This window comes from Ipomoea nil, unplaced genomic scaffold (assembly GCF_001879475.1).
Source record: "Ipomoea nil cultivar Tokyo-kokei standard unplaced genomic scaffold, Asagao_1.1 scaffold0268, whole genome shotgun sequence".
Classification (NCBI taxonomy): domain Eukaryota; kingdom Viridiplantae; phylum Streptophyta; class Magnoliopsida; order Solanales; family Convolvulaceae; genus Ipomoea; species Ipomoea nil.
The window spans coordinates 560,819-588,316 of record NW_017616696.1 but is presented as its reverse complement, the minus strand read 5'-3'; the positions used below and the strand labels follow the sequence as shown (position 1 = coordinate 588,316).

The window sequence follows — 27,498 nt, the reverse complement described above, 5'->3', positions numbered from 1 at the left end:
ATTTTTAATTAGTTTTATACTTTAATTAAAAAGGTAACTTAATAACTACGTGATTAAGATTATTATGAAGGGGCGCTTATGCTTGTTCACTTTCATTGGTTAATTTACATGTAATTAATGAATATGCATAATTAAGCTTTATATTGATCGCATGCATTTGACGTGATAATTGTTTGGTATAAAAATGAACATTACTAGAAATTTTGTTAAAGATGTATATTGAAACGGTGTTCTTGAGTTTTAGATATTTTTAGCATAAATTTGGTGTTATAAAGTTTAAGATATTATTTTAAATTGATAGGATTTTATTAATTTATTGATCATAAATTTTGATCTCTAGTTATTTTCAGAAAAAGTTAATTTTATAGGTTATGATAATCGTTTGATTTGGTACCAAAAAAAAAAAAAAAAAAAAGTAATATTAGCGTTTGACTTTTGATTTAATTTTCAAGAGACTTGATATTTTTATCTTATCAAATTGCATAACTTTTGACAACCACCTTGTGCTCAGATCACATGTAGTGACCTCCCACATATGGCAGGTCATGAGATCGAGCCTTGGTGAAGGTGTTGTGGATTCTTTGTATTTCATTAAGTTGAGAAAGTTTGTTTGAACACATACTACAATGTAATAGATTCTGTACCATTCAAAAAAAAATTTGCATAACTTTTAGTCCTCAAAGCCGGCCAACAACGTGGGGCAGGATAATAATGCTCACCAAAGCCCACCACAATACTGACCAGCAATTATACAGTGGACCCAGCGGTCCACAAAGCTTTATGGATCATGCTCCAAAATGACAGACACTATAATGTATTTAAATTAATCAATCATTATTGTATGGACCATGGTCCATACAAGTTGTGTGGACTATATTTTGTCTACTGTAAAATAATCTACATTTAGTACAAATATAATGTACATTCAGTACAAAAATAATGTACATTGTTTTCAGAGAATGTACATTATTTTTGTTCTGAGTGTACATTATATTATATAATGTACATTCAGTACAAAAATAATGTATATTTAGTATATTAAAAATGTACTTTTTGTTATGGTCCACATAACATTGTGTGGACCATGGTCCATACAATAATTTGCCTAAACTGATACTGTCTCACGTATTATTTTTATTATATTATCAAATGAAATTGTAATTGAATTGAAATGAAACTGTAGTTGTGTTGAAATGAAATTGCAGTGTATATAAAATGAAACTGAATAACAATTTCACATATTTAAGTGTATATTGTCCCACGAAACTGTAGTTATATCAAAACGATACTGTAGTTGTGTTGAAATGAAACTGGAGTGCATATTTGATGCCTGGACCACAATGCATTGTGGACCGCAGTCCACAGTATAATTTGCCAATAGTGACTAATCATTATTGTGAGAACCATGGTCAACACAGCTGTGTAGACCACAAATCAAAACTATATTATTTGTGTACATAAAGTACATTATTTGAAAATATATTATTTTGTATATTATCAAATACGGAGTAATATATATTCAGCACACAAATAATATAATTTTAATATATTAAAACTCTACATTGTATTTAGGAAAAGTACATTATTTGAGTACTAAAAGTACATTATTTAAAAAAAAAAGTACATTATTTTGTATAATGTACATTTAATATACAAATAATGTATTTTTAGTATATTAAAAATATACATATTTTATGGTTCACACTTCACTATGCGAACAATGGTCCACACAATAATTTACCCAATAGTGATATCCGGCAAATTATATCGTGGATAAAACATTTACAGGGCATTTGGTTGGAAGGAGGGAATTAGGGGGGAAAGGAATTGTAATTCGGTGTGAAAAGAATAAAGTGAGAATTTAAATTACATTGTTTGGTAGAGAGGATTAGAATGATGCGGAATTGAGTGGGAAGAAGTGAATAAATACTAAAATGCCTTTATATAATATTAATATAATAATAATAATGAGGGTAAAGTGGTAATTTACAATGGAATTACAATTCCACAAGGAATGGAATTGCAATTCCTAGGGGGACCCTAGGAATTGCAATTCCATGGAGTTTGGTAGGAATGGAATTACAATTCCATCCTATCAAACATGAAACAACCAATTAGTTTGTTAGCTCCGGCAAGCAAGAAATTGAATTAAAAATTCCAGTACATGACAACTCTCTCCCTCACTCACCTTCAGTGCATGACACAAGTTAGTAGAAAACACGCCCATACTGTCGTGGAGCCTAAAGAGCAAGGATATTTTGCTATGAAAAAGGGAAGAGAAGAATCTATTTTGTCTTAATCATCAAAACTGTTCTGTATATTTTGCTATGAAAAAGGGAAGAGAAGAATCTATTTTGTCTTAATCATCAAAACTGTTCTGTATACAATTGGGAGCTTCTTATATACAAAGAAGGGAGAGGAAACATAAAGAAAGAGGGAAAGAAACAGAAAGCAACAGATGTCAGTTGAGAGCAGTTGAGGTGGATCTTCTATATGCTGCCAGATGTCATTCATTTATATCCCCTGAAAGCCCCCCACAAGCTGGATTGTAGAGATTAAACAATCCTAGCTTGGAGACATAACTCTGGAAGGATCTTGGACAATGAGTTTTAGTAAGTACATCTGCAAGTTGGTTCTTAGAAGTAACATGGAAGAGCTTTATCACCCCCTTTTGCAGCTTTTCTCTGATCAGGTGGCAGTCTAATTCGATGTGCTTCGTACTTTCATGGAAAATGGGGTTCTCAGCAATTGCTATTGCTGACTTGCTGTCACAATAAACAGATGCAGGTGCACTAGGGCATATGCCAAATTCATCAAGCAGATATAGTATCCACTGCACTTCACAAGATGCTTCTGCCAAGGTTCTATATTCAGCCTCTGAGGAAGATTTGGACACTGTGGCTTGCTTCTTGGACTTCCAGGATATCAGGGCTTCACCTAAGAAGATGCAGTATCCAGTGACAGACTTTCTAGTGTCCACACAAGCTCCCCAATCTGAATCAGAAAAAGCTTTCAGGTGCAACTCTGATGATGCTGGGAAAAACAACCCTTGACCACGAGCACACTTGATGTATCTTAGGACCCTGTAAGCTGCTTGTAGATGTAGATTGGTAGGCTTATCTAGAAATTGTGATAGTTGTTGTGTAGCAAAGCTTATGTCAGGCCTTGTGATAGTTAGATATAAGAGTACGTTTTCCAACTATCCTTCTGTATTGCGTGTTATCATCAAGTAAATCACCTTCATCTTTACTCAACTTATGTGAAGGAACTGTAGGACTGTGAACTGGTTTGCAATTCATAAAACCTGTGTCATCAAGAAGTTCAAGGGCATACTTTCTTTGAGATATTGAGATGCCTTTCCTTTGTGTGGCCACTTCCAAGCCTAAGAAATACTTAAGAGGGCCTAAATCTTTAATCTGAAAGTTGTCATCAAGCTGCTTCTTTACCTGCTGAATCAGTTTAAGATTTGCACTAGCTATTATAATATCATCTACATAGACCAATAAAGCCATAAATGATATTCCTTCACCTCTAACAAACAAAGTGACAGGATAATAGGGCTGGCACCCGACCCGGATCACAAATGGGCATTGACTCAGCATCACATGGGAACCCAACGGGCAGAACTCCAACGGTTAGGAATTCCAACAGGTGTCACCTTTATTGTCTTTGAAGCCACCATTGATGCCACCTTTGATGAGAGAGAGTTAATGCCTCAACGCCTCATTCATGACTCTTCATATTCTTGCCGTTAGCTCAGCTCCCCAATGATGACTCTTCATGTTGTTACCGTTAGGACCTAGCATAAATAGAACTTCCCTCAGCTGAGCAGGGGACACATTGTACTTTCTATACTAAGACAAAAGCAATACAACTATCGTATTCTCTTATAGCATTGTTATATTATTATTTACCGGAAACGTTATTACCGTCATTGGTGCTTTCATTGAGAGCCTGAGTCCAATACTCAAGCAGGCCACAACACTACTCTTTTTCTCTTTCAACAGCAAGCCTGAAAGAATGGTGTCCCGCAGCTCCCACGGTTCTCGCAACGTGAACAATGGCAATGCCTCAGGTGACCTCCGGGACCAACTCACCAACAATGGAGGGGTAAACCAAGCCGTGAACGGGAGGCCCGGGGACCTTCGAGACCAACTCAACAATGGGGGGGTGAACCAAGCCGTGAACCTCCTGGCGACCGCCGATATCATTCAGCAAGCAGTGACGGCGGCGCTAAATCAGGTGGCAGTGGGACTGCAAGGCCAAGTGCCCACGTCGCGGCCCCAGCAAATAGGGGTAGAGGCCCAAAGAAGTAGACCGGCCAGACGACAACCAGGCCCTTCCCAATCTGCGCCAGAACGATTGGGACAGAGGGCGCCCGTGCGGCAAAGATTAGGATCACGGGCCGAGGGGTCCTCTACCAGAGGCCCTCGCCAACACGAGAACAGACAAGCCGAGAGATCACCCACAGAGGAGGTGGGCGAGTCTCGGGAGCCGACCCCACGCCGACACGTTGATGAGTCGGCCCTACGTCGACACTTGGAGGAGCGACGCGTCGATGAGCCGGCTCTGCGTCGGCACTCGGCGGAGAAGCGACGCGCTGATGAGCGGGTCCCACACCGACACTTGGATGGTCGGAACGTCGAGGAACCCGCTCCGCGTCGACACTCAGATAGACAACACGTCGATGAACTAGCTCCACGCTGACACATGGAGGAGCGGCAGCCGGCCCCGTGTCGGCACCCTGACGAGTCGGCCCTGGTCGAGAGGCTGCAGAGAAGAATCGAGGAGTTAGCAAGAAGGGTGGAGGCACGGGAGCAGTCGCTGGAACCTGAGGTACGGATGGCAGCACCATTCTCCCCTAGCATCATGGACGTACCTTTGCCGAGGGACTTTAGGTTGCCCGCCATCAAGGAGTACACGGGGGCCACTGACCCACGTGTCCACATGACGAGGTACAAGGCTGCTATGGTAATGATCGGGGCAGGGGACGCCATCATGTGCCGAGCGTTCTTGTCCACACTGGATGGAGCGGCCCAAGACTGGTTCAACACTATCCCAGATGGGTCGATCCAAAACTTTGGGGAGTTATCCAAGAGCTTCCTAACATACTTCTCCGGTAGCATACATCGCAAGAAACCCTTCTCTCACCTCTGTGTAGTGAAGCAAGATAGAGGCGAGAGCCTCAAAGACTTCCTGATCAAATGGAAAAAGGAAGTCAATAATGTCTACGACTTCGACTCCAAGGCGGCGATCCCGATATTTATCCATGCCTTAAGATCAGGGTATTTCCACAAGCAGCTGAACGCTCACCACCCCCGCTCTTACGAAGATCTGATGAGGACGGCTAGCCGCTATGCCGAAGCAGAGGACGTCGACAGGAAGAAGAAGGACGAAGAGGATGGTAGGAAAGATGGGAAGCCTGGGAAAGCTGGTCCGCCCAGCCAGGCACCACTCTCGAACCACCCGACCGCAGGGAAAGGCCGAGACCACGAACGGCCTCACCTGGTCCCCTTGCGTAATTTGACTCCTCTTACCCATCCCGTCAGTGTCATTCTAAAGCAAGCTGAGGAGATGGGAATGGTAGAATTCCCCGAGGAGTGCATGAAGGTCTCCCCAAAGGCAGACCAAACAAAGTACTGCAGGTTTCATAGGCATGCCGGACACGATACGGATGAGTGTCACGTTTTGAAGAGACAAATAGAAGACCTCATCCAGCAGGGCTACTTCCGACATTTCGTCAAGCGATCCAAGCAGCAGCAACAGCCGCAACACAATCCACCAAAAAATGTCTGGAGGAATGAGGATGGCGCCGAGCCGTCCACCTCAAACGCCAAAAAAAGAGACCACGACCAAATATCTGAGCAGAGTGATAGCGAGAAAGAAACCGAGGTGGCGCCCAGACGACAAAAGAAGCACACCATACACTTTATCTATGGTGGACCTGCAGGGGGCGACATGCCTGCGGAAAGAAAGAAGTGGAGCCGACGGCTATACGTGGGAGAAGTGGCGAGTCTTCCCAGAGAAAAGAAACAGAGACAGGAGGCCATCACCTTCTCTGATGATGACCTCCCAGAGGGCCCGTTACCCCATCGTGACGCCCTGGAAATTGAGATGGACGTCAATGATGTCATTATCCGCCGCATCTTAGTCGACACGGGAAGCTCAGTCAATGTGATGTATTACGATGCCTTCACCAAGTTAGGGATACTTAGGAACCAGCTCAAAGAAGTACGTACCCCACTCTCTGGATTTACGGGTGATTCAGTGGAGACGGAGGGGTCAGTGGTCTTACCAGTGGAGATAGGCACGAGCCCTAACATTCGCAAACTTGACTTGGAATTCATCGTGGTAAAACTCACTTGCGCGCACAACATCATATTGGGGAGACCGGCACTGGAGAACCTCAAGGCCATAGTGTCGGTGGAACACTTGTGTATGAAGTTCCCCACTCCGAGCGGGATAGGGGTCGTCAGAGGAGACCAGCAAGCGGCCCGCAGTTGTTACGTTAAAGCATGCAAAAAAGATTAGCAGAAATGATCTATAAGTCCACACCATCTGTAAGGATGATCGATCGGGTATGGAGCTAGGAACATTTGATTAAGTATTTTCCTTAATATTCTAGTAGTCGTTTGGAACTGGTGTTTGGAAATCGCGGTCCGCCCGCTTTGCATTCTGAAATCTTTTGGAATAATATCTCGTGCTTGTGGTCCGCCCATGATGTTTCAAAAAAAAAAAAAAAAAAAAAAAAAAAAAAAAAAAAAATGGCGGAGGGCGCGCCTCAGCCAAGGCCGAGGCACACGCCTTGGCCTCCTGGTCGAGGCCGCGCCTCGACCAAGTGGCCGAGGCGTGCCGAGGTCGCGCCTCGGCCACAGGCCGAGGCCGCGCCTCGGCCACATGGCCGAAGCGCACGCCTCGGCCGCCTTGGCCTAGTGGCCCAGGTCACGCCTCGGCCACAGGCCGAGGTCGCGCCTCGGCCACGGTCGGTCGAGGCGACGCCTCGGCCACGGTCAGCCGAGGCGCACGCCTCGGCCACAATTGGTCGAGACGACGCCTCGACCACGATCAGTCGAGGGGTTGGCCGAGGCGCCCACCTCGGCCAACGCCGAAGTCCGCCTCGGCTCCGAAAAAAAAAATAAAAAATAAAAAATAAAAAAAAAAAAAACCGATTGGATGAGGCTACGCCTCGGCCGAAGCGCACGCCTTGGCCACGATCGGTCGAGGCCACGCCTCGGCCACGATCGGTCGAGGCCACGCCCCGGCCACGATCGGTCGAGGCCACGCCTCGGCCATGGTCAGCCGAGGCGCACGCCTCGGCCACGGTCGGTCGAGGCAACGCCTCGGCCACGATCGGTCGAGGCGGCCACGGTCGGTCGAGGCGACGCCTCGGCCACGGTCAGCCGAGGCGCACGCCTTGGCCACGATTGGTCGAGGCGACGCCTCGGCCACGATCAGTCGAGGGGTTGGCCGAGGCGCCCGCCTCGGCCAACGCCGAAGTCCGTCTCGGCAAAAAAAAAAAAAAAAAAAAAAAAAAAAAACACGATCAGTCGAGGCTACGCCTCTCCGCGATCAGCCGAAGCGCACGCCTCGGCCACGATCGATCGAGGCTACCCCTCAGCCACGGTCGGTCGAGGCGACGCCTCGGCCACGCTCGGTTGAGGCGACGCCTCGGCCGGAGGCACGCACCTCGGCCAGCCTAAGCCGCAGCCCGTCTCGGCCAGCATAAAAAAAAAAAAAAAATTCATGTGTGATTTGGAAAATAAAATCACATACTCGGGATCATTCGGGATTCTGCACGATATCAAGCAAAATCAGCTTTACTCCCAAGTCAACTCAAACACATCCGTTGCCTCAGGAGTAGGGGGGACTGGTGACAGGATAATAGGGCTGGCACCCGACCCGGATCACAAATGGGCATTGACTCAGCATCACATGGGAACCCAACGGGCAGAACTTTAACGGTTAGGAATTCCAACAGGTGTCACCTTTATTGTCTTTGAAGCCACCATTGATGCCACCTTTGATGAGAGAGAGTTAAAGCCTCAACGCCTCATTCATGACTCTTCATATTCTTGCCGTTAGCTCAGCTCCCCAATGATGACTCTTCATGTTGTTACCGTTAGGACCTAGCATAAATAGAACTTCCCTCAGCTGAGCAGGGGACACATTGTACTTTCTATACTGAGACAAAAGCAATACAACTATCGTATTCTCTTATAGCATTGTTATATTATTATTTACCGGTAACGTTATTACCGTCACAAAGAATTATCAGGAGTGGTCTGTTTGAACCCCAGATTCTGCAAAGCTGTGCATAGCTTGGTATTCCACTACCTTCTATCCTGTTTTAACCCATATAGGGACTTGATTAGTTTGAATACCTGCCCATTCTTTCCTTCTACAAAACCAAGAGGGAGTTGCATATAAACCTCCTCTTCTAAATCTCCATGGAGGAAATCATTGTTGACATCCATTTGGTGAAGATGCCAATCTTTTGCTGCTGCCACTGCCAATAAGGTCCTGATGGTAGTCATCTTTGCCATTGGACTAAAGGTATCCAAGTAATCAATACCAAGTGTTTGTGTGTATCCCATGGCTACAAGTCTTGCTTTGTACCTTTCAATAGTGTCATCTGCTTTATGTTTGATTTTATACACCCACTTGCATCCTATAGGCTTCTTTGATGGTGGCAATTCCACCAACTTCCAAGTATTATTTCTTTCTAGTGCTGCAATCTCATCTGTCATGGCATTTCTCCAACACTCATACTTTTCTGCCTCAGTATAGTTCTTTGGTTCAGTGTGGCAAGTGATGTTCATGGCAAAGGAAAGAAAAGAAGGTGAGAGTCTGTTATAGCTCATGACTTTGGAGATATCATGAGGGGAAGTTTTCACCACAGAGGTATGACAAACATAATCCCTCAGGTAGGTTGGAGCTTGTCTATGTTTGGTGGATTTCCTGGCAACAGGTTATTGAGGCTGATCAAGTGAGTCAATGTGTGTCTGCTAAGGTAACTGTCTGAAGGTCTCATTAAGAGAGTGATTGTGTGCTTCTTCAAAACTGTTGTTAGGCTGTTGATGAACTTGTGGACCATTAGTAGGCTCATCTTGGATGTCAGTCATGGATGGAAGTATTATCTGAGAAAAATTCTTCCCTGGATCTGCAGTATGTTAGAATGGGAAAATGTGCTCATAGAAGGATACATCCCTAGAAACAAACATCTCCTTGGATTGTAGATCATACAGTTTATATGCCTTAGTTCCATTAGGATATCCAAGAAAAATACATCTCTTGGCTCTAGCATCAAACTTTGACTTAGGGCCTAAGGAAGTAGCATATGCCAAACAACCAAATATCCTTAAGTGTTGATATGTTGGGGTGTTGTGGAGCAAAACCTGATAGGGTATCTGATCATGGATGGCAGCAGAGGGCAATCTGTTGATAATGTAAGCCGCATGTAAAACACACTCACCCCAAAAAAATTCTGGCAAGCCTGCTTGGAATCTAAGTGCCTTAGCAGTGGACAATAGATGGGCATGTTTCCTCTCTGCTCTGCTGTTTTGCTGAGGAGTGTAGGTGCAAGAGGTTTGATGCAATATTCCCTTTTGGTTGAAAACATCAGACATGTCAAATTCAAGGCCATTATTTGATCTTATACATTTCACATGCACTCCAAACTGGTTTTCAATCAGATTACAGAAGCCTGTGATTAAACTCCTTACTTCATATTTCTTCTTCATTAACTGAACCCACACTGCCCTGCTATGATCATCTACTATGGTGAGAAAATAATGGTAGCCATGTGTTGTGGCTACTCTGTAAGGGCCCCATATGTCCATGTGCAATAAATCAAAGCAATTAGTTGAAACAGAGGTACTGAATTGGAAGGGAAATCTCTTTTGCTTGGCAAAGTGATAGCAATCACAAAACAAATCTTTATTCATTTGAATGGTGGAATCCACCTTATGCAAACATTGAACTTTGGAGTATGAGGCATGTCTCAATCTAGCATGCCACAAACTATTTCTATTTACATTTGCAACATTGCATATAGAAGGGGAAATAACAGGAGAAACTAAATGATATAAGCCATTTTGAAGTTCAGCCACTCCAATCACCTTGCCATGGGTAGCATCCTGTACAATACACTTATTAGTGTGCATCTTTATAGTGCAATTGGAATCCTTAATAAAAGCCCCCACTGATATTAGGTTGTAATGAAATCCAGGTACATAAAGTGCATTGTGTAAGACAAGATCATCAGATAAATATACAGAACCAACACATGTGATAGCAGCCTGTTGTCCATTAGGTAAGCTGACATGCATATTGTGAACTCCCTGATAGTTTTTCAATAGACTTAAGTGGCAAACAATGTGGTGAGGAGCAGCACTGTCTATTATCTAATCATTCTCACTGCAACTCACAGAATTAAGTGAAGGGTTCATACCTTCCATTTGTGCCCCTGGCATGATGCCTGCAGATAAGATATTTGCCTGTGCAGCATGAGTTGGTTGATCAAGGGGTGTGTTCATAGATCCCTTCTCTGCACATGACTTTTGTATCTGCATAAACTCCAAAAAACTTTTGAAGTCTTCTTGAGTGAAGGATATCCCCCCCCCCCCCCCCCCCCCAGAACCTTGTTGTGTTCCCATTGGTCCTTGAGTATGGTTCACTGAGCCTTGGTTTCTTGGCCTAGGCTTCCAACCAGGAGGATATCCATGCTTTTTATAGAATTTATCTTCTGTATGTCCTGTGAAACCACAAAATGTACACACAGGTTTCTTGTTCCCTACAAACTTCTTGTAATTGTGGTGAGAATTTCCATCTGTTCTGGCTAGTAGCACACTTCCAGTAGCATTATTTTCACCAGCTTGATATAATTGGCTTCCAAATCCAGTAGTCAATGTCTGAAATTGCCTCTCCTGTTGTGCTATCATGGAATAAGCATCCCGTACATCAGGCGAAGGCCTCATGAGCATAATCTGATTTCTTGCACCTATGTATTTATCATTCAAGCCGATCAGAAATATAGATAGCATATCTCTCTCGATTTGCTCATTCATTTCATCAATCTTCTTCCCGCAATCACACTTCGGATTGCATTCACAAGCAACAGGTGGTCTGAGAATTAGAAGCTCATCCCATAACAGTTTCTGTTGAGTAAAGTATTCATTCAAGGATTTATCACCCTGCTTCACTTGATATATTTCACATTTAATTTCAGCGATTCTAAAGAGATCTTGTTGACTGAACCTTTGCTTTAGATCGTTCCATATTCCACGGGCCGTGTCTATCCAGAGTACACTCCGGCCAATTGACGGTGACAGCGAGCGGACTATCCAGGATACCACCATATTATTGCAACGTTCCCAGACATGATATTTTTTATCTTCCTTGGATGGTTTAGAAATAGTACCATTGACAAACGCAAGCTTATTTTTGCAGGACAAGGCCATAGACATGGCTCTTTACCAGGGGTGATAGTTCGTCCCATCCATTGGGGAAGAAACCAACTCTAATGCCGAATTTTCATTAATACTCAAGAAATAGGGATTTGATTGAGTTTTGGGATCATAGATTACCTCCGTCACTGTCGCTATCGGAGGAGGAGGAGTCATGGGAATGGGGGTAGTCGTCGGAGTAGGGTTGGCCATCGGAGATCCGGTCGCCAGAATTCCAGTAGTGTTGTTGATCGGAATTGATCGTGTGCCAATCGTAAGCCAGGCTGCCATGCGATCAATCTTCAAGAGCTCCTGCTTGATTGCTCTGATACCATGTTGCGGAGCCTAAAGAGCAAGGATATTTTGTTATGAAAAAGGGAAGAGAATAATCTATTTTGTCTTAATCGTCAAAACTATTCTATATACAATTGGGAGCTTCTTATATACAAAGAAGAGAGAGGAAACATAAAGAAAGAGGGAAAGAAACAGAAAGCAACAGATGTCAGTTGAGAGCAGTTGAGGTGGATCTTCTATATGCTGCCAGATGTCATTCATTTATATCCCCTGAGACATACAGGCTTAGCTCAATGATTAAATAGATAGTATTTGAGAAAAGAGACCATTTTTCGAACCTCGACAGCGGCAGTGTGTAGATTATACCCAAAGTGCGTAGATCTCTTGTGTGCACGGGCATTTGGCCCTCTCTGCTGAGCCATTGAGTCACCGTGATTTACATTCTCTCAAATGCTCTGTTAAGTCGGGGTGTGAGGGGCCCTTGGAGTTGGGAATTCAACTCTTTGGGAGAAGTTAGTAGAAAACACAGGATAACAAAACCAATCCAAGTCAAGATGACTAAGGATACAAACTTATAACTATAAGGTAACAAGTTCAAATCCTAGTTTTTTTTTTTTTTTTTTGAACTCGTCAGCTATTGACAACCTTAACTAGTTTATCTCCTTATGATCATTTTCTAGCTAGAATCACAAAATCAGTTTTATTCAATACACACCCTTAAATATAGTGGCTACGAGTTTTCCTCGTCATCCCAAAAATTCCGTAGAAAACACTATTAGAACCCAAATACACTAACAGCACGTTTGGTTCACGGAATGAATTTTGAGGTAATAGGAATGTTATTCCATAAGGAATGGAATAGGCAAGGAATAGAATAGGAATTGTATTCTATTGTTTGATTCGCGGAAGGAATAGACTTTAGGAATTATATTACAGTGTTTGGTTGATTTAAGGAATAGAAATGAAATATGTTTTAAAAGACATAAATACCCTTTTAAAAATATGTGATGGTGGCGATGGTGGTGGTGGTGGTGGTGGTGCTGGGGTGGTAGTGGTGGTGGTGGCGGTGGCAGTGGTGGGGGCGACGGTGGTGGTGATGACGGTGACGGTTGTGGCAGTGGTGGTGGGGGTGGCGACGGTTGTGGCGGTGGTGGTGGCGGTGGTGCTACTGGGTGGTGGTTCTGGTGGCGCCGGTGGCGGCGCCGGTGGCGATGGTGGTGGCGGTGGTGGTGCTAGGGTGGTGGTGGTGGTGGCGGCGGTGGCAGTTGTGGGGGCGGCGGTGGTGGTGGGGGCGGCTACGGTTGTGGCGATGGTGGTGGTGGTGGCGGCGACGGCGATGGTGGTGGTGGTGGTGGTGGCGACGGCGGCGGCGGTGATGGTGGTGGTGGCGACGACGGTGGTGAAATAATATAAATTTATATATAGGATAAAAAAAGTTAGGTTAAAGAAGGGGGTAAAAAAGAAAATAGATTCTAAAATCTATTTCTGAGCGTTCAGTAATAGGCTAATACCAGGGGGCCCCTAGTAATAGCTATTACCTTATTTGAGGTAATAGGCTATTACCAGGAATATTATTCTTGGTAATAGAAATGGTTACCAAACAAAGGAATAGGCCTATTACTGGGAATGCTATGCCATTCCCGGCCTATTCCCTGAACCAAACGGGCCATAATAATCCTGCCAAATTATTTACCAAATTTTATATCAATTCACATCAAAATTCCATTTTTAAATATTTAATAATAATAATAATAATAATAATAATAATAATAATAATAATAATAATAATTTTCATCACGTCATTAGATAGATAATGTTTATTATAAATCAAAACTTATGGCGTATTACATTCTTCCTAAAGGTTGAATACCCCAACACTAAGGGCCCCCCACACCATTGAACATGAACCACAGAGGCTAGACCGGTGTTTACTGCGCACAAGGAGCCCCCCTCACTTTGAGAGGTTGCTCCCACACTGCCGCTCGTGAGACTCGATCCCTGGTCATTCTTTCAAAGTTTTACCTCTATGTCCAGTTGAGCTACCCATGCGGGCACTTATGGCGTATTACATGATTTCGCTTAATCTTGTTGTCAGATGAATATGAAAGGTTATAAATACATAGATCGATCAATTATGTGGTCATCTAATGCATACAAAAAGATGTGATACTATACTTAAAATGAATCACATCTTTCATTCCATTTTATGTGTTTTTTTTTTCTTCACTTATTTTTTAACGTTTTCTTATTAATTTTTTAATTTAATAATACTTTTACTATATATAAAATTTAAAAACTAATACCAACTTAAAAATTATAAAAATTGTTTCTCAAAAAAATTATAAAAATTGAATTATATAACTTGAATCAAACATGTTGATCAAACAATACAAATAAAATTGAACAAAAGAAGTATTTTAAATGCCTAAAGAGTGCAACTTTTAATGCATATATAATTTTTGCTTTAAATAGCAAATATATATATATATATATATATATATATATATATATATATATATATATATTGACATTTTTGCTATTGCAACAAATACATGAACAAATATATACATATATAGAGAAGGGTTCAGGTGCAGGAATGATTTTCCGTGCAGTTGTGCGGTTGGACGCACCTTAAACATTAAAATAACGCACATTAAGTACACAAATCACCACGCACCTTAAGCACACATACAAAGCCCCTTAAGAACACAAATCACTCACCTTAAGTACATAAACCACGCACCTTAAGCACGTTAAGCACAAAAGCCACGCACCTCAGATTTTAAAATGGCTCATATTAAGTACAAACTCACGCACATTAAACACAAAACCCACGCATTTTAAGCACAAATCTCACGCACCTTAAGTACAAATCTCACGCACCTTAAGCACAAAACCCACACACTTTAAGTTTTACCAACTACTCACATTAAGCACAAAACCCACACACCTTAAGCACAAACGCATGCACATTAAGCACAAAACCCACGCACCTTAAACACAAATCTCACGCATCTTAAGTACAAAACCCATGCACTTTAAGTTTTAACAACTATTTACATTAAGCACAAAGCACACGCACCTTAAGCACAAACCCAAGCACATTAAACACAAAGCACATGCACCTTAAGCACAAATTTCACGCACCTTAATCACAAAACTCACGCATCTTAAATTTGACTTAGATGCAAAAATTACTAAACTGCCACCGCATTTTTTTTATTTAAATTTTTGTAATCCTAAACCTTGATTTAAGAAAGATTAATAGCTCAAATTTAACCCCACAATCACACCTGAAACTGCCAACCGCACCAGAAACTAATTCTATATATTATATGAATAAAAGCATTGTTGTCATTAATTAAGTTTGGTATATATATATATATATATATATATATATATATATATAGCACTATAGCAGTAGAGCAACTTGTCAACCATCAAACCTAGAAAACGCTACAAGAAATTAAAGAAACCCTAGACCATTTCTTATGACGACATTGACCACAAAAATTTACTTGTTCAATGAATAGTAAATATGACAAATAAAATGGATGGACTGGGGGATTAGTATTTTCATAAGAGGACTAAATCTAAATGTAAATAAATTTAAACAAATAGGCTCCGTTTGGCACGCCTAGCTAAAAAAGCTAGTTGAAAGTTAAAATGCCGATAGATAATAAGTTAACTAATTGAAATTGAAGTGTTTAGTAAAATTAAGGGAAAAGGTAAAAGTAAATCACTCAACTATTTGGGAAACGACAATTAAGCTATCCAATTCGAATAAGCTTCAAATAAATCTATGAACCTGGAAAAATGTTGCAGTTAGCATTTTTAGCAGGTAAATTGTCGGTTTATGCTTACTAGGAATGCCACGTGTAATTTTATTTTTATAAAGTTTTTTTTTTTTTCACTCGAATTTGCTTCTTAGCTTCTTGGAGTATTCCTTAAAAACACAGTTTGCAGCAAACATTCTTAACGATGCAACATTCACGAATTTCCCCGTGGATCATTCATGGAAATCTCACTTTCTAGCATTTAAATTATGCCACCCGTAAACATAGTCTGTAGCAAACTGATGAATATATTATGACCGGAGCAAATCAACCTGTAAAGGTGGAGCAAGACCCGGGGGCCCTGGCCCAATAGGCCTCAGTCCATGGGACCTCGACCTAGTAGGCCTCGGCCTAGTGCAGGTGCCGACCCCAAAGGGATCGACCATAAATGTGTTCGACCTTAGAGGGAGTCGGCCATAGACGAGATCGGACATAAAAAGGGCTGACCCGGGAATCCGTCAACTCTGGACGCGGTCAACGCGGATCTAACCACCCCCACCTTAGGGCGTGGCGGTTAGAGGTGGGGGTTGTATAAAAACCCCCCACCTTGTCTCTTTAGGACATCTTATCATTTTCCTACATACTTTGTACTAAAGCGAACATTGTAATAGCCTATTCACGGCATTTAAATACGATATACGGTCTTCACGGCCTTTACGACATCATTTTGTCCATTTATTATTTATCTTATATCTACATTCTTATCCGAGTTTAATAATTCGGGCCACCCCGGATTAATTAAATTCATCACAAACCATCCTTAATACGCAAAAACTCCATGATCGCCGGCGACCAATCTTGCGTGGCAAGTGGCAACTAGGGACGGAGGCAGTGTGGGGCAGCTGCCCCCACTCCCCCCACCCCACCCCTTTATATATATATGTATGTATATATCGACATATATAGCATTAAATGTTATATAAAATTTATATTTATATTTATATTTAACTTATTAATGGTTAAAGTAGCTTAGTTGGTTGAACTTCAAATTTTATTTTTTAAAAAGTGTATGGTCATAGGTTCGAATCTCATTAAAAATATTTTTCCTTGTCTCCACTTATTTATTTTATATCTTTCATTTCTTCCCAAGATAAATATTTTTTAGCCTACTTTTATGAATCATTTAATTAACAAATTAAATGCTCTTTTAGTCTATATTTTATTAATCATTTAATTAATGTAGTATACAAGTTTATATTATACTTCATTTTATTCACATTATTTTATCTAATTGATTATGTTTCATATTTTGTCATAAATATTTTTACATTTTCACCTCATTCAAGTGTATTTTTTGCTCCAACTCTAACTATCGTTTAATCTATCAAAAATATTCTATTGTAATTTATAATATATTTTATATTTTAACCTTATTATTTATGACTGTTTGATATTTCGTAATTGATATTTCTAACCGTCATTTAAACTTCGCCCCCGCTCAAGTATTTTTCTGGCTCCGTCCCTGGTGGCAACCTTGGATTTATCAAGAGCTGTTAACAGTATGCATCAACAATTAACGTTATCACTAACAAGGTTGACGCTGAAATATAATGAGAATCTTTTGTGCGGGAGCTGCTGGTAACAATATGCATCAACAACCTTTGTCACGTATTTAACTCGCTGATATGCCTTGAACTACAATCGTAGCTTCAGGGTCCAACAATCGGAGCTTCCACCGCAGGGGATTGGTACTTCTCGGGAGCCTAGCTTGGGAGGTGGTGGCGGTGAGAGTGGTGCCATGGTTCATCTGGTGGTGGAGCTTTCTAGATCCGAAGTAGTCGGTGAAGACTTGGAGGGAGAGTATGTTCTTGATGGTGAAGAGGGGGAGTAGTGCTTATCGAGGAGCTCCAAGAAGAAAAGAGCTCAAGATGGTGATCGATGTTCTTGCCACCACTGTCTCAAGGTGCCTGAGGATCAAACACCAAGAACTCCGGCCAAGAAGAGCAAATCCAGGTGGAAATTAAGAAATGAAATAAAAATTCCATGTGGTCATCCTAGTAAGCATAAACCGGCAAGATACCTACTAAAAATGCTAATTGCAACATTTTCCGGGTTCGTAGATTTATTTGGAACTTATTCGAATTGGGTGGTTTAATTGTTATTTCTCAAATAGTTGAGTGCCTTATTTTTACCTTTATATGAGCTTAATTGTACATGTTTCTCGTGTTAGTTTGAACATATTTGTGGGCTTAAGTTCATTCAAGTGATACTTTCAGTGCATATTCCGTTGTTTTCTCATTAAGAGATGGATTTATACTTGTTTTGAATGTTTTACTGTGTTTGTTAGTGTTTTGAAATCATTATAGATCAAGTGCAAAAGCAAGGGAAAGTTCTAGGACAATTTTAATTTGGAGTCAACATTGACCAAAGAATGATGAAATAGAGTTTTCGACGCGTTCTTTCTAGAAGCCGAGCCGTCGAAGTCCAGCAGACTCGACACGTCGAGAAATTCTAGTAGCTCTCAGTGAATCAGCACCGAAGACTCAACGCGTCGAGAAGTTACAGTAAGTTTCGGCATTTGGGGCGGTGAAGACGCGACGCGTTGAGATTTCTGGACGGGAATTTGGAATGTTGTGCGAAATTTTCCTATTGAGCTACCGCTATAAAAAGCCCGTCTTCCCTCAACCCTAAGGACCTAAGCTGTGTTTTGGAAACAAGAAAGAGGAAAATTAAGAGCTACTTGTAAACTCTCTATATTATTGCAATTAGTTCTATATTAGTCATGTGTAGGGCTGTTAACGAACCGAACATAAACGAACGAAGGTTGTTCGTGTTCGTTTGTTAAGAATTTTGGGGTGTTCGTGTTCGCGTTCGTTTGTTAAGGTTTTTGAAAATCATGTTCGTGTTCGTTTGTTAAGCGTTCATTAATGTTTGTTAACGTTCGCGAACACGTTCACGAACGTGTTCGTTTACGTTAACGAACACGTTCACGAACGTGTTTGTCAACGTTCGCGAACACGTTCACGAACGTGTTCGTTAACGTTAATAAACATGTTTGTTAACAAACACGTTCACGAACATGTTGGTTTCCGTTCATGAACACGTTCGTGAACCTTTAATAACCAAACGCCATGCACATGTTCATGATCACAATTCGTTTGTGAACAATAAATAATCTGCGTTCATGTTCGCGAACATTATTAAACGAACACTAAACGAGCTTGTTCACGAACACAAACGAGCTTGTTCACGAACATTATTAAACGAACACAAACGAGCTCGTTCACGATCTCTTAGCAAACGAGCATACAACTGTTCAAGCTCTGTTCGTTTATTAACCGAGCTCTAATTTTTGTTTGTTAATGGTTCGTTTACCTTAACAAACGAACATAAACGAACGCTTACCGAACACGAACACGAGTAATTTGCCGAAAGCTCTGTTCGCTAACACCCCTAGTCATGTGTGCCTAAGTTTTCTTAGAAATTCTTGGGTAAAAGTAGTGTTTATGAACCTTTGTGCCTAATTCTCATCTTCTTTAATATATTGATATTTGAGTTTTATAACTTGTAATTAATGGTCATAGTTACTCGTTTCATAGCTATCTTTATGTCTTAATGGGTGTTAGGGTATAATTGAGAACACCCACATACAATTGCACTTAACTGTTGCACCTTGGGAGATGGCATATATGTTAGGGAATTAATTCTTAGTTATTGCACATCGGGAGATGATAGTAGTTAAGAGTTTATATTGAATGCTTGTTCTTTCTTAATCTCCTCACACTTCATAGGATCAGACGACTTACTTATGACGTTTCTTTTCATCTTCATGCATCTCAATTGGTCTAGGTTTTTCCTTTCTATTCATCTTAGTCTTCATTACTTCAACATTCACCACTTCTAACTTGCCACATTTTTGTCTCTTCGAAGGTAGGTAGAACTACCACCATGCTAAACACCTCGACCTTACGTACGCTCCAACTCTTCTTGCTCTAAAATGTCTAAGGTTCACTTTTAATTCTTTAAGCTTTGAAGGTCTTCATGTCATCGATCCGAGAACGTCCACTTGCCGTGAGTTGACACTATTGTTATGGTGCGGGATGAAACTTTATGTTAGTGTATCAAATATATTATTGGCATATGGATTGATACATGGATTGTTATTACGAAAAGAAAGCAACTACGAAGACCTTATCTATTCCATTCTAGTTTATTCCAAACCAAATTAATTAAAGCGTACATTCAAAAAAATTAATTAAAGCGTAAAACAGAAAACAAAGCAAATAAGAAAGATTACAAGCTAAGAGTAACTCTTTATTTTGAATCGCAACATACAACAAAAACATGAAAATTAAACAAATACTAGACATCACTCTTTATTCAAATTAGAACATAAAACATAAAACATTTTAAGCAACACCGTCACACAACTGATGAAGATCATAATATAAACTTATTCATATCCGTTTTCAAATTCACAGGATCGGATTAATCAATGTGGAGGTAATAAAGTCCTTCAACTTGGTTTTGGAATGTGTATATGAATCTCCATCATTGTATAGCAAATCTATAACTCTTGAGAAATTGAGAATTCGGATAAGTATAGGCATAGGAAAAATGGTCGGTTTAAGACATTGTTGATTAATGTCTTTCCATGCATTGGTGACTCGTTCTAAGAGCTCGAGAGTGGTCTCTTCTTTTGATTTTCCATATTCTTTCATATAGATTTCCACAGACGAATCTAAGTGTCCTCTTTGGTGTTCAAACTATACAAATAGTACAAAAAACCAGTATTATATTAGTAAATTTTTGATAAGGCATAATAAATAAAATATATTGATAAAGAATATATTGTCGTTAAAGATTAAAATTAAAACCAATCGAGCATCTTTAAATTAGTATGAAGTTGTAACTATTTTCAATGGAAGGAAATAAAAAATTCATCATATAATAAGTCAAATTATAACAATAGGAGTACTGGATATGGGTCATGCTATTATTACCTCATGTCCAGCAATATCATCCATCAATCTGCATATAATCGAAGCCGATCGAACAATTGAAGCTTCATTATCCACCCAATCGAACACATCTTTAGTTACAAAATCTTCTTGCATGCCTACTAAAGATGCTGTCGCCAACATTTGATAACCACACGTTTCGGTTGCAAGTTTCATGTATTCCTCAAATGTTGGATTGCAACCATCAAGGTACCACTTGGCTTCTTCAAGAAATGCTCCCACTAATTTTTTCATCTAAAATCGTATGGAAATAATTTTGTTTTTTGTTTTTTGTTTTTTTTTTTTTTCATAATAGTTGTTTTGGTTAAAAAAGAAAAGAAAAAAAAAGGTATGCAAAGTGCACCTATATTGGATAAACATTTATTAGTACCTCCGCTTTGGCATAATTGACACGGTATGATTGTCCATTATCAGATAATTCTTTCTCCATTTCAGCATAAACATCAAGAAGGTAGATATAGGGATGCCTCATATATTCTGGTAATTCAATTAAAGCACTAGCATCCCATCTGCATTGCAAAAGTTATTTATTTATTTATTTTTAAATGAATTGAACAGTAGTCTTTCAGCTATTATTAATTTATATATATATATATATATATATATATATATATATATATATATATATATATGGGAAACCAAAACTTCAATTAATCAGGAATGATAATATAAATTAATTTGGACCTTTGGACTGCATCATTGAAAAGCTTGAGCTCATCAAAAGTTCCATAAACATCGTAAATATCATCAATAATTGAAGTCATACTAAGAACTTTTAGAAGAAACTTCCTTGCAAGAGAATATTTTGGTTCAAAATATACTCCCAATATCCAAAAATAGCCTTCCACAAATCTATCTCGTGCAAAAGACAATTTATTTGGGACATCTAATCCTTTCCACCACCTAGATTACAATGAATATAGAAATTGTTAGTTGGTGAAAAGAATTATCTTCCCCCATTTCATATGTCATTGACACATTTGAAATTACATACATATTAATTAAACATCACAAAATTATGGCGCTATTTGCTAACATAGTGAACTTATCAGTCAATTTTGACTTATTTTACCACTATTAGTAGTTTGACTTGGTTAAACATTAATATAAGTATTTGATTAATAAGTTTTTTGTAATAACTTATTGTTTCAAAATGCTAAAATTTTAAAAAGCTGTTCAAAGCAATTTTTTCGATCAACTTTTTGAGAAAGTCATTTTAATGTAATTAACTATCAGCTAACAACTAATTTACCAAACATCTTTCTACAATCAGCTAATGCTATCAACTACTCAAATTCACTAACCCAATAAGCTAACAGCTAACAACTATTTACCATAATATTTGTGACAAAGATCATATGAGATAATGTATACCCTTGATTTTGTTTTTTTAATATCGTTAAAAAAAATTCATAATTAAGTTAATTATTAGGAAAAGAATATAGCAAATTAAATGGGAAAGATTAAGGGAGTACATATTTTAGCAAAAAGTAGCACATTCATATAGCTCAAAATTAAAGCTTTACCTGGTAAGACAACCAAGCTCCCTTTGATGTTCTTTTTGTAACAAGTTGAAGTCCAATTTTGCAAATTTCAGCAATAAAGCATCTGTTGTTCCATTTGGCTCAAAAGTTGATATGATTTTTTGTGCGTCAAGCCTTATTAATCTCTTTCGAATCGGCTGCTTTAGTGCTTCACTAACTTGTGATCTAAGAGTATTGTTCAAGTTTGGAAGTATGGATTCTAGGTGAGAAGTGGTAAATGTCAATGCTTCTTCTAAAACTTGCTCCCCATGCACCCTAAGATGTGATGCTTCGTACAAGCTCAACAGTGCTGGAACATTGTTGATCAATGATTCCTTGAACTTTCCATTACAATCCATAAATTTTTCAAACACATCTGTTGAAATTTTGATAATGAGTCAAAAAATTTAATTAAAACTTAAAATCTCTCTTGTTTATTTAATCAGTTCACATAATTAATTCCTTAGTACTTTTTCCTTTTCATTTTATGTATATAGTTTAGTTAACTTGGTTTAACTCTATTTATTTATAATTTATTTTTTTAATACTTAGTTATCTTTAGCGTATAAAATTTGCATCTTTAGAATCTACATCAAAAAATTTATTGAGTACACCAAAAAAAAGAAAACCATTAAAAGAAAATAAGTGAATAAAATGAGAGTAATTGGTTTAACTGATAATATGAGAAAATGATCAAATAAACCTCAAATTACTTAGAAAAGTTCGGTTGCATCTTTGAGCTTTAGAAAACCTTTAAATATACCATGGACCAGTGTTACAAAAATCGTGCCTAGGCAGCGCTCGGTTGTGTCGAAAAACGTCGAAATCGACCTCTTCCGTGGCAGGGCCGCCTAGGCGGTCGAATCCCCCCCCCCCCCCCCCACTCCCCACCCTTTTTTTTTCCTTTTTTTTTTTTTTTTTTTTTTTGCGAATAACCTCCTAAATTTTTTTTAAAAAAAATTAAAAAATTAAAAAAAAAAATCAGGTGCCTAGGGGACGCCTAGAGTCTTTTTCAACATTGCCATGAACTCAATAAAATGGTGTGATAAGAACCTTTTTTTACTAGAAATAGAAGTAATATATATATATATATATATATATATATATATATATATATATATATATATATATATATATATATGTGTGTGTGTGTGTGTGTGTGTGTGTGTGTGTGTGTGTGTGTGTGTGTGTGTGTGTGTGTGTGTGTGTATTCAAATTAGGACAAGTATATTATAGAGGACTGTGAGGATAGATGTAGTGTGTGCCATTAGTCAGTACGTCGTGTGCATGGCCGAATGTAGTCGTGTGCCACAGTTTGTATGTCGCGTGCTAGATTTGTTAATTTTTAGAGCCTGGGTTCGAAACTTGATGTTTACGTTTATTCTTGTGTGTCATTATGTATTAAGTTGAGTGCCTGGTATTAATTTGTTGTGTGCCCATTATTTGTCCTAACAGTCCTCTATATATTGTTGTCCTCATTTGAACTCAACCATATATATATATATATATATATATATATATATATATATATATATATATATATATATATATATATATATATATGTTTAAGTTCCTGTGCGGTTGTGCGAGTGATTAATGTGCGTGAGTTTTGTACTTAATGTGCGTCAGTTTTGTGCTTAAGGTGTGTGAGGTTTGTGCTTAATGTGCGTGAGTGTGTAGTGCTTAATGTGCGTGAATTTTGTACTTTGAGTTATGCCTAAGGTGCGTGAGTTGTGTGCTTAATGTGAGTTGTTGTTGAAACTTTAAAGTGCATGAGTTTTGTGATTAATGTGCGTGAGTTTTGTGCTCAAGGTGCGTAAGTCGTGTACTTAAGGTGCGTAAGTTTCGTACTTAATGTGCGTGAGTGTGAGGGTTGTGCTTAAGATGCGTGAGTTTTGTGCTTAAGGTGCGTGAGTTTGTGTTCTGAATGTATTTTGTTTGTGTGTTTAATGTGCGTCTGTTGTGTACTTAAAGTGCGCCAGTGTAATGCTTAATGCGAGTCCAACCGCACAGGAAGCACCACCCGTACCTGATCCCTTCTATATATATATATATATATATATATATATATATATATATATATATATATATATATATATATATATATATATATATATATATATATATATATATATATATATATATATATTGGAAAGAGTTCAAATGCGGCGAGGTCCTCCCGTGAGGTCGTGCGACGCTTTTCAGAATACACCAATAGTGTTAACAATATATATGCACCAATAGTGTAAGAGAAACACACAACAATGAAATGCAAAAATACACCAAAAAGTATACAACACACCCAAAAAAAAACACCATATTCCTCCCTTCCACTAATGGTGTATTTCCGAATACTGTGCGATGCCTTTAGTTATACCTAATGGTGTGTTGTTGGTGATGCATACCTAATTTGTGTGTATTTTTTATGGTGCATTTCCTGACGTTGATGGTGTATATCTTGCTTAACTATTGGTGTATTCTGAAAACTGCCGCACGACCGCACGGGAAAGGGTCGCCGCACCTAAACTCGACTCTCTCTCTCTTTCTCTCTCTCTCTCTCTCTCTCTCTCTATATATATATATATATATATATATATATATATATATATATATATATATATATAGAGAGAGAGAGAGAGAGAGAGAGAGATTGCCATTTACTTTGCTAATGTGTGTTTTTTTTTTAAATAAAATTTAACCAAAAATAATATTTTTTTTGGGAAAAGGGTCAAATAAGTCCCTGAACATTATACAAGGAGGCAATTAGACCCTTGAACTTTTAAAAGTAGCAATTAAACACATCAACTTTTGATTTTTGTGCAATTAGACCCAAAAACTGGATATTTACCTGTAATTGCAGGTAACCTCTTATGTGGCATCATAGGTGTCATTTTTATTAATAAAATTTTAAAAAAAAAACACTTACCCGTAAAAGGCAGTCATGGCCCGCTGCCATGGCTGCCTTCCTCCTCCTTCGTCTCCAAATCTGGAGACGAAGAAGGGTCATCTTTCCTTTCTTCGCCTTCAGACCTGGAGATGAAGAAGGAAACGATTGTTATTAAAAAAAAAAAAAAAAAAAAAAAAAAAAAGTGAGAGAGGTTGAAGCTTGAAGGCAGCCATGGCCGATGGCCTTATTCTATGTTCTTTCTTCGTCTCCAAATCTGGAGATGAAGAAGGGTCCTCTTTCCCTTTCTTCGTCTCCAGATGAAGGGAAAGATTCAAAAAAAAAAAAAAAAAAAAAAAAAAACAGTTGAAAGCAGCCATGGTGGCCATGGCTGCCTTGTTCTTCTCTCCTTCTTCGTCTCCAAATTTGGAGACGAAGATGGGTTAAAAAAAAAAAAAAAAGGAGAGAGTGAAGAGGTTGAAGGCAGCCATGGCCATGGCGCCATCTTCTTCTCTGGCTGCCGGACGGTCGGACGGCGGCGACGAACGGCACGGGCAAGTCGTTACAGGAAATATTTATTTATTTAATTATTATTATTATTATTATTATTATTATTATTATTATTATTATTATTATTATTATTTATTTTGATTTTGATATTTAATTTTAATAAATGCTTTTTTATTTTATTTTTTAAAATTTGCATACGTGGCAAACTTAAATGATGCCACATAAGAGGTTACTTGCAATTACAGGTAAATATTCAATTTTTGGGTCTAATTGTACCAAAATCAAAAGTTGATGTGTTTAATTGCCACTTTTAAAAGTTCAGGGGCCTAATTGCCTCCTTGTATAATGTTTAGTGGCTTATTTGACCCTTTTTCCCTATTTTTTTTCTTTTTCAGTTTTGGTCTGTACAACCCTGGACTAAATGGAGTAATATTTTAATGTACACTTACTAGCAGATACGTGATACCCTTCTTGTCTAAATAGTCGAAAGCACAAAGAGACAATATAAATGTCCCTCTCATCGTCCTCCGCATTGAATTCATCGTATGCCTCGAATATGTGTTCCAGTGAAGCTTCAATCTCCTTTTCAAATTGATAATGGACTCCTAAACGTTGAATTTTGTTAATCAAGTCTAATTTTTTGGAAGAGGTGTCTGGGACTTCCACAAGTATGTTTTTCAGCTCTTCTTTCAATTGTTGGTGCTCTAGCCATTCTTGTGTATTCACTTCCTGGATTTACAACAAATCAAGAATTTCTGTTCTTTACAAAGTATTATTGCAAAAAAATATGTTAGATCAATCAACGCTACGGGTGCTCTTTAATATATGTTAGATCTAAAAAAATATATGTTAGATCAATCAACTTTAAGATCAATCAACACACACACTTAAACGCATGCATATATGCATTCTCTTTCTCTTTCACATACACATATATGTCCGTGGTTTTATGAGAATTATGAAATAGTTTTAGTTGTCAATCTAGTAAATCTAACGATTGAAAATTGAAAAAAAAATAAAATAGAGCCACTTTCATAAATATTACAAATTTCAAATATTTATAAAATTGACATTGTCCCCTTTAGTTCTTGTATGACATAAATATTTGATCTATCTAACATGTAGTCAGGGGCGGATCCAAAGCCCATGATATATAATATTAAATTTTAAAGAACAACCAATAAAACTATCTAAACATGCAGTTATTTACATATACGTTTCGTTTTTATATATAAGTTACTGCTTTATATTATATACTAGTATTTGTCCCGTGCGATGCACAGAAAATATATTATAAAAATATACACTATATGAGGTTTATTCATATATAAAATTTTTGTTATTTAATAATTATTATGTGTGAATTCCTATGATAAAATTATGAACATAAATATATTTACAATTAAAATAATATTTAAGGTGGGTGATTACTACAAATCTTAAACTATATTAAAAATTTAGTACATAGTATTTAATATTATAAATTTTTAAGAACTTAGTAAACTACAATAGTAATTGAATTACAATTTTAGAGTCACCACGGATCAAAATTTTTAGACCTTTGAGATTTCTAACTCTAGATGTAGCAACATACAATTGACCTTTAAAGACCAAAATCACAATCTTAGTTAGAACATTGATTCTTTTCTTCCAAATACTATCGAATTAAGTGTGTAATCAATAAAAGATGAGAACTACTAATTCGAGAATATAATCTTAATGTTACTAAGCCTACTTCACGTCAATTAAGTTGGAGAGTGTTGTTGGATAGTATCCGATAAATTCACGAATAACGCATCTTTGTCTCCGTAGTCCTCAATATGCATATCAACAATCTTAAATATTAAGCCACATAGCTATGCTATATATTAATTTCAAACTTATGGACTTTGGGGTTGCATGCATGCTTCTTAAAGCCATATGGCTTTAAGATGTGAAAATTAAATGTTGCATTTAATTTTCACATCTTAAAGTAATTTTCACATCTTAAAGCCCATTTAATTTTCACAAGACCATATAACTTTATTATATATATAGGATAGGATA

At 38.5% G+C, this 27,498-nt stretch overlaps 2 protein-coding genes across 2 annotated transcripts; both read right to left on the bottom strand.

Moving 5' to 3' along the window:
* Positions 1-19,793: 19,793 nt before the first annotated feature.
* LOC109153667 ((-)-germacrene D synthase-like) lies at positions 19,794-21,352 on the bottom strand. Its single transcript, XM_019301541.1, has 4 exons — positions 21,220-21,352; positions 20,906-21,044; positions 20,518-20,769; positions 19,794-20,280 (listed from the first exon to the last, which is right to left on the bottom strand). Exons 1-4 carry the CDS (start codon positions 21,297-21,299, stop codon positions 19,990-19,992), a joined length of 762 nt encoding a protein of 253 aa, XP_019157086.1. The 5' UTR covers positions 21,300-21,352; the 3' UTR covers positions 19,794-19,989.
* On the bottom strand, positions 21,301-26,089 carry LOC109152059 (germacrene C synthase-like). The gene is made up of 4 exons (XM_019299639.1): positions 25,902-26,089; positions 22,062-22,434; positions 21,384-21,438; positions 21,301-21,324 (listed from the first exon to the last, which is right to left on the bottom strand). The coding sequence occupies exons 2-4, from the start codon at positions 22,415-22,417 to the stop codon at positions 21,301-21,303; spliced, it is 435 nt and encodes a 144-aa protein (XP_019155184.1). The 5' UTR covers positions 22,418-22,434; positions 25,902-26,089.
* Positions 26,090-27,498: the final 1,409 nt, after the last annotated feature.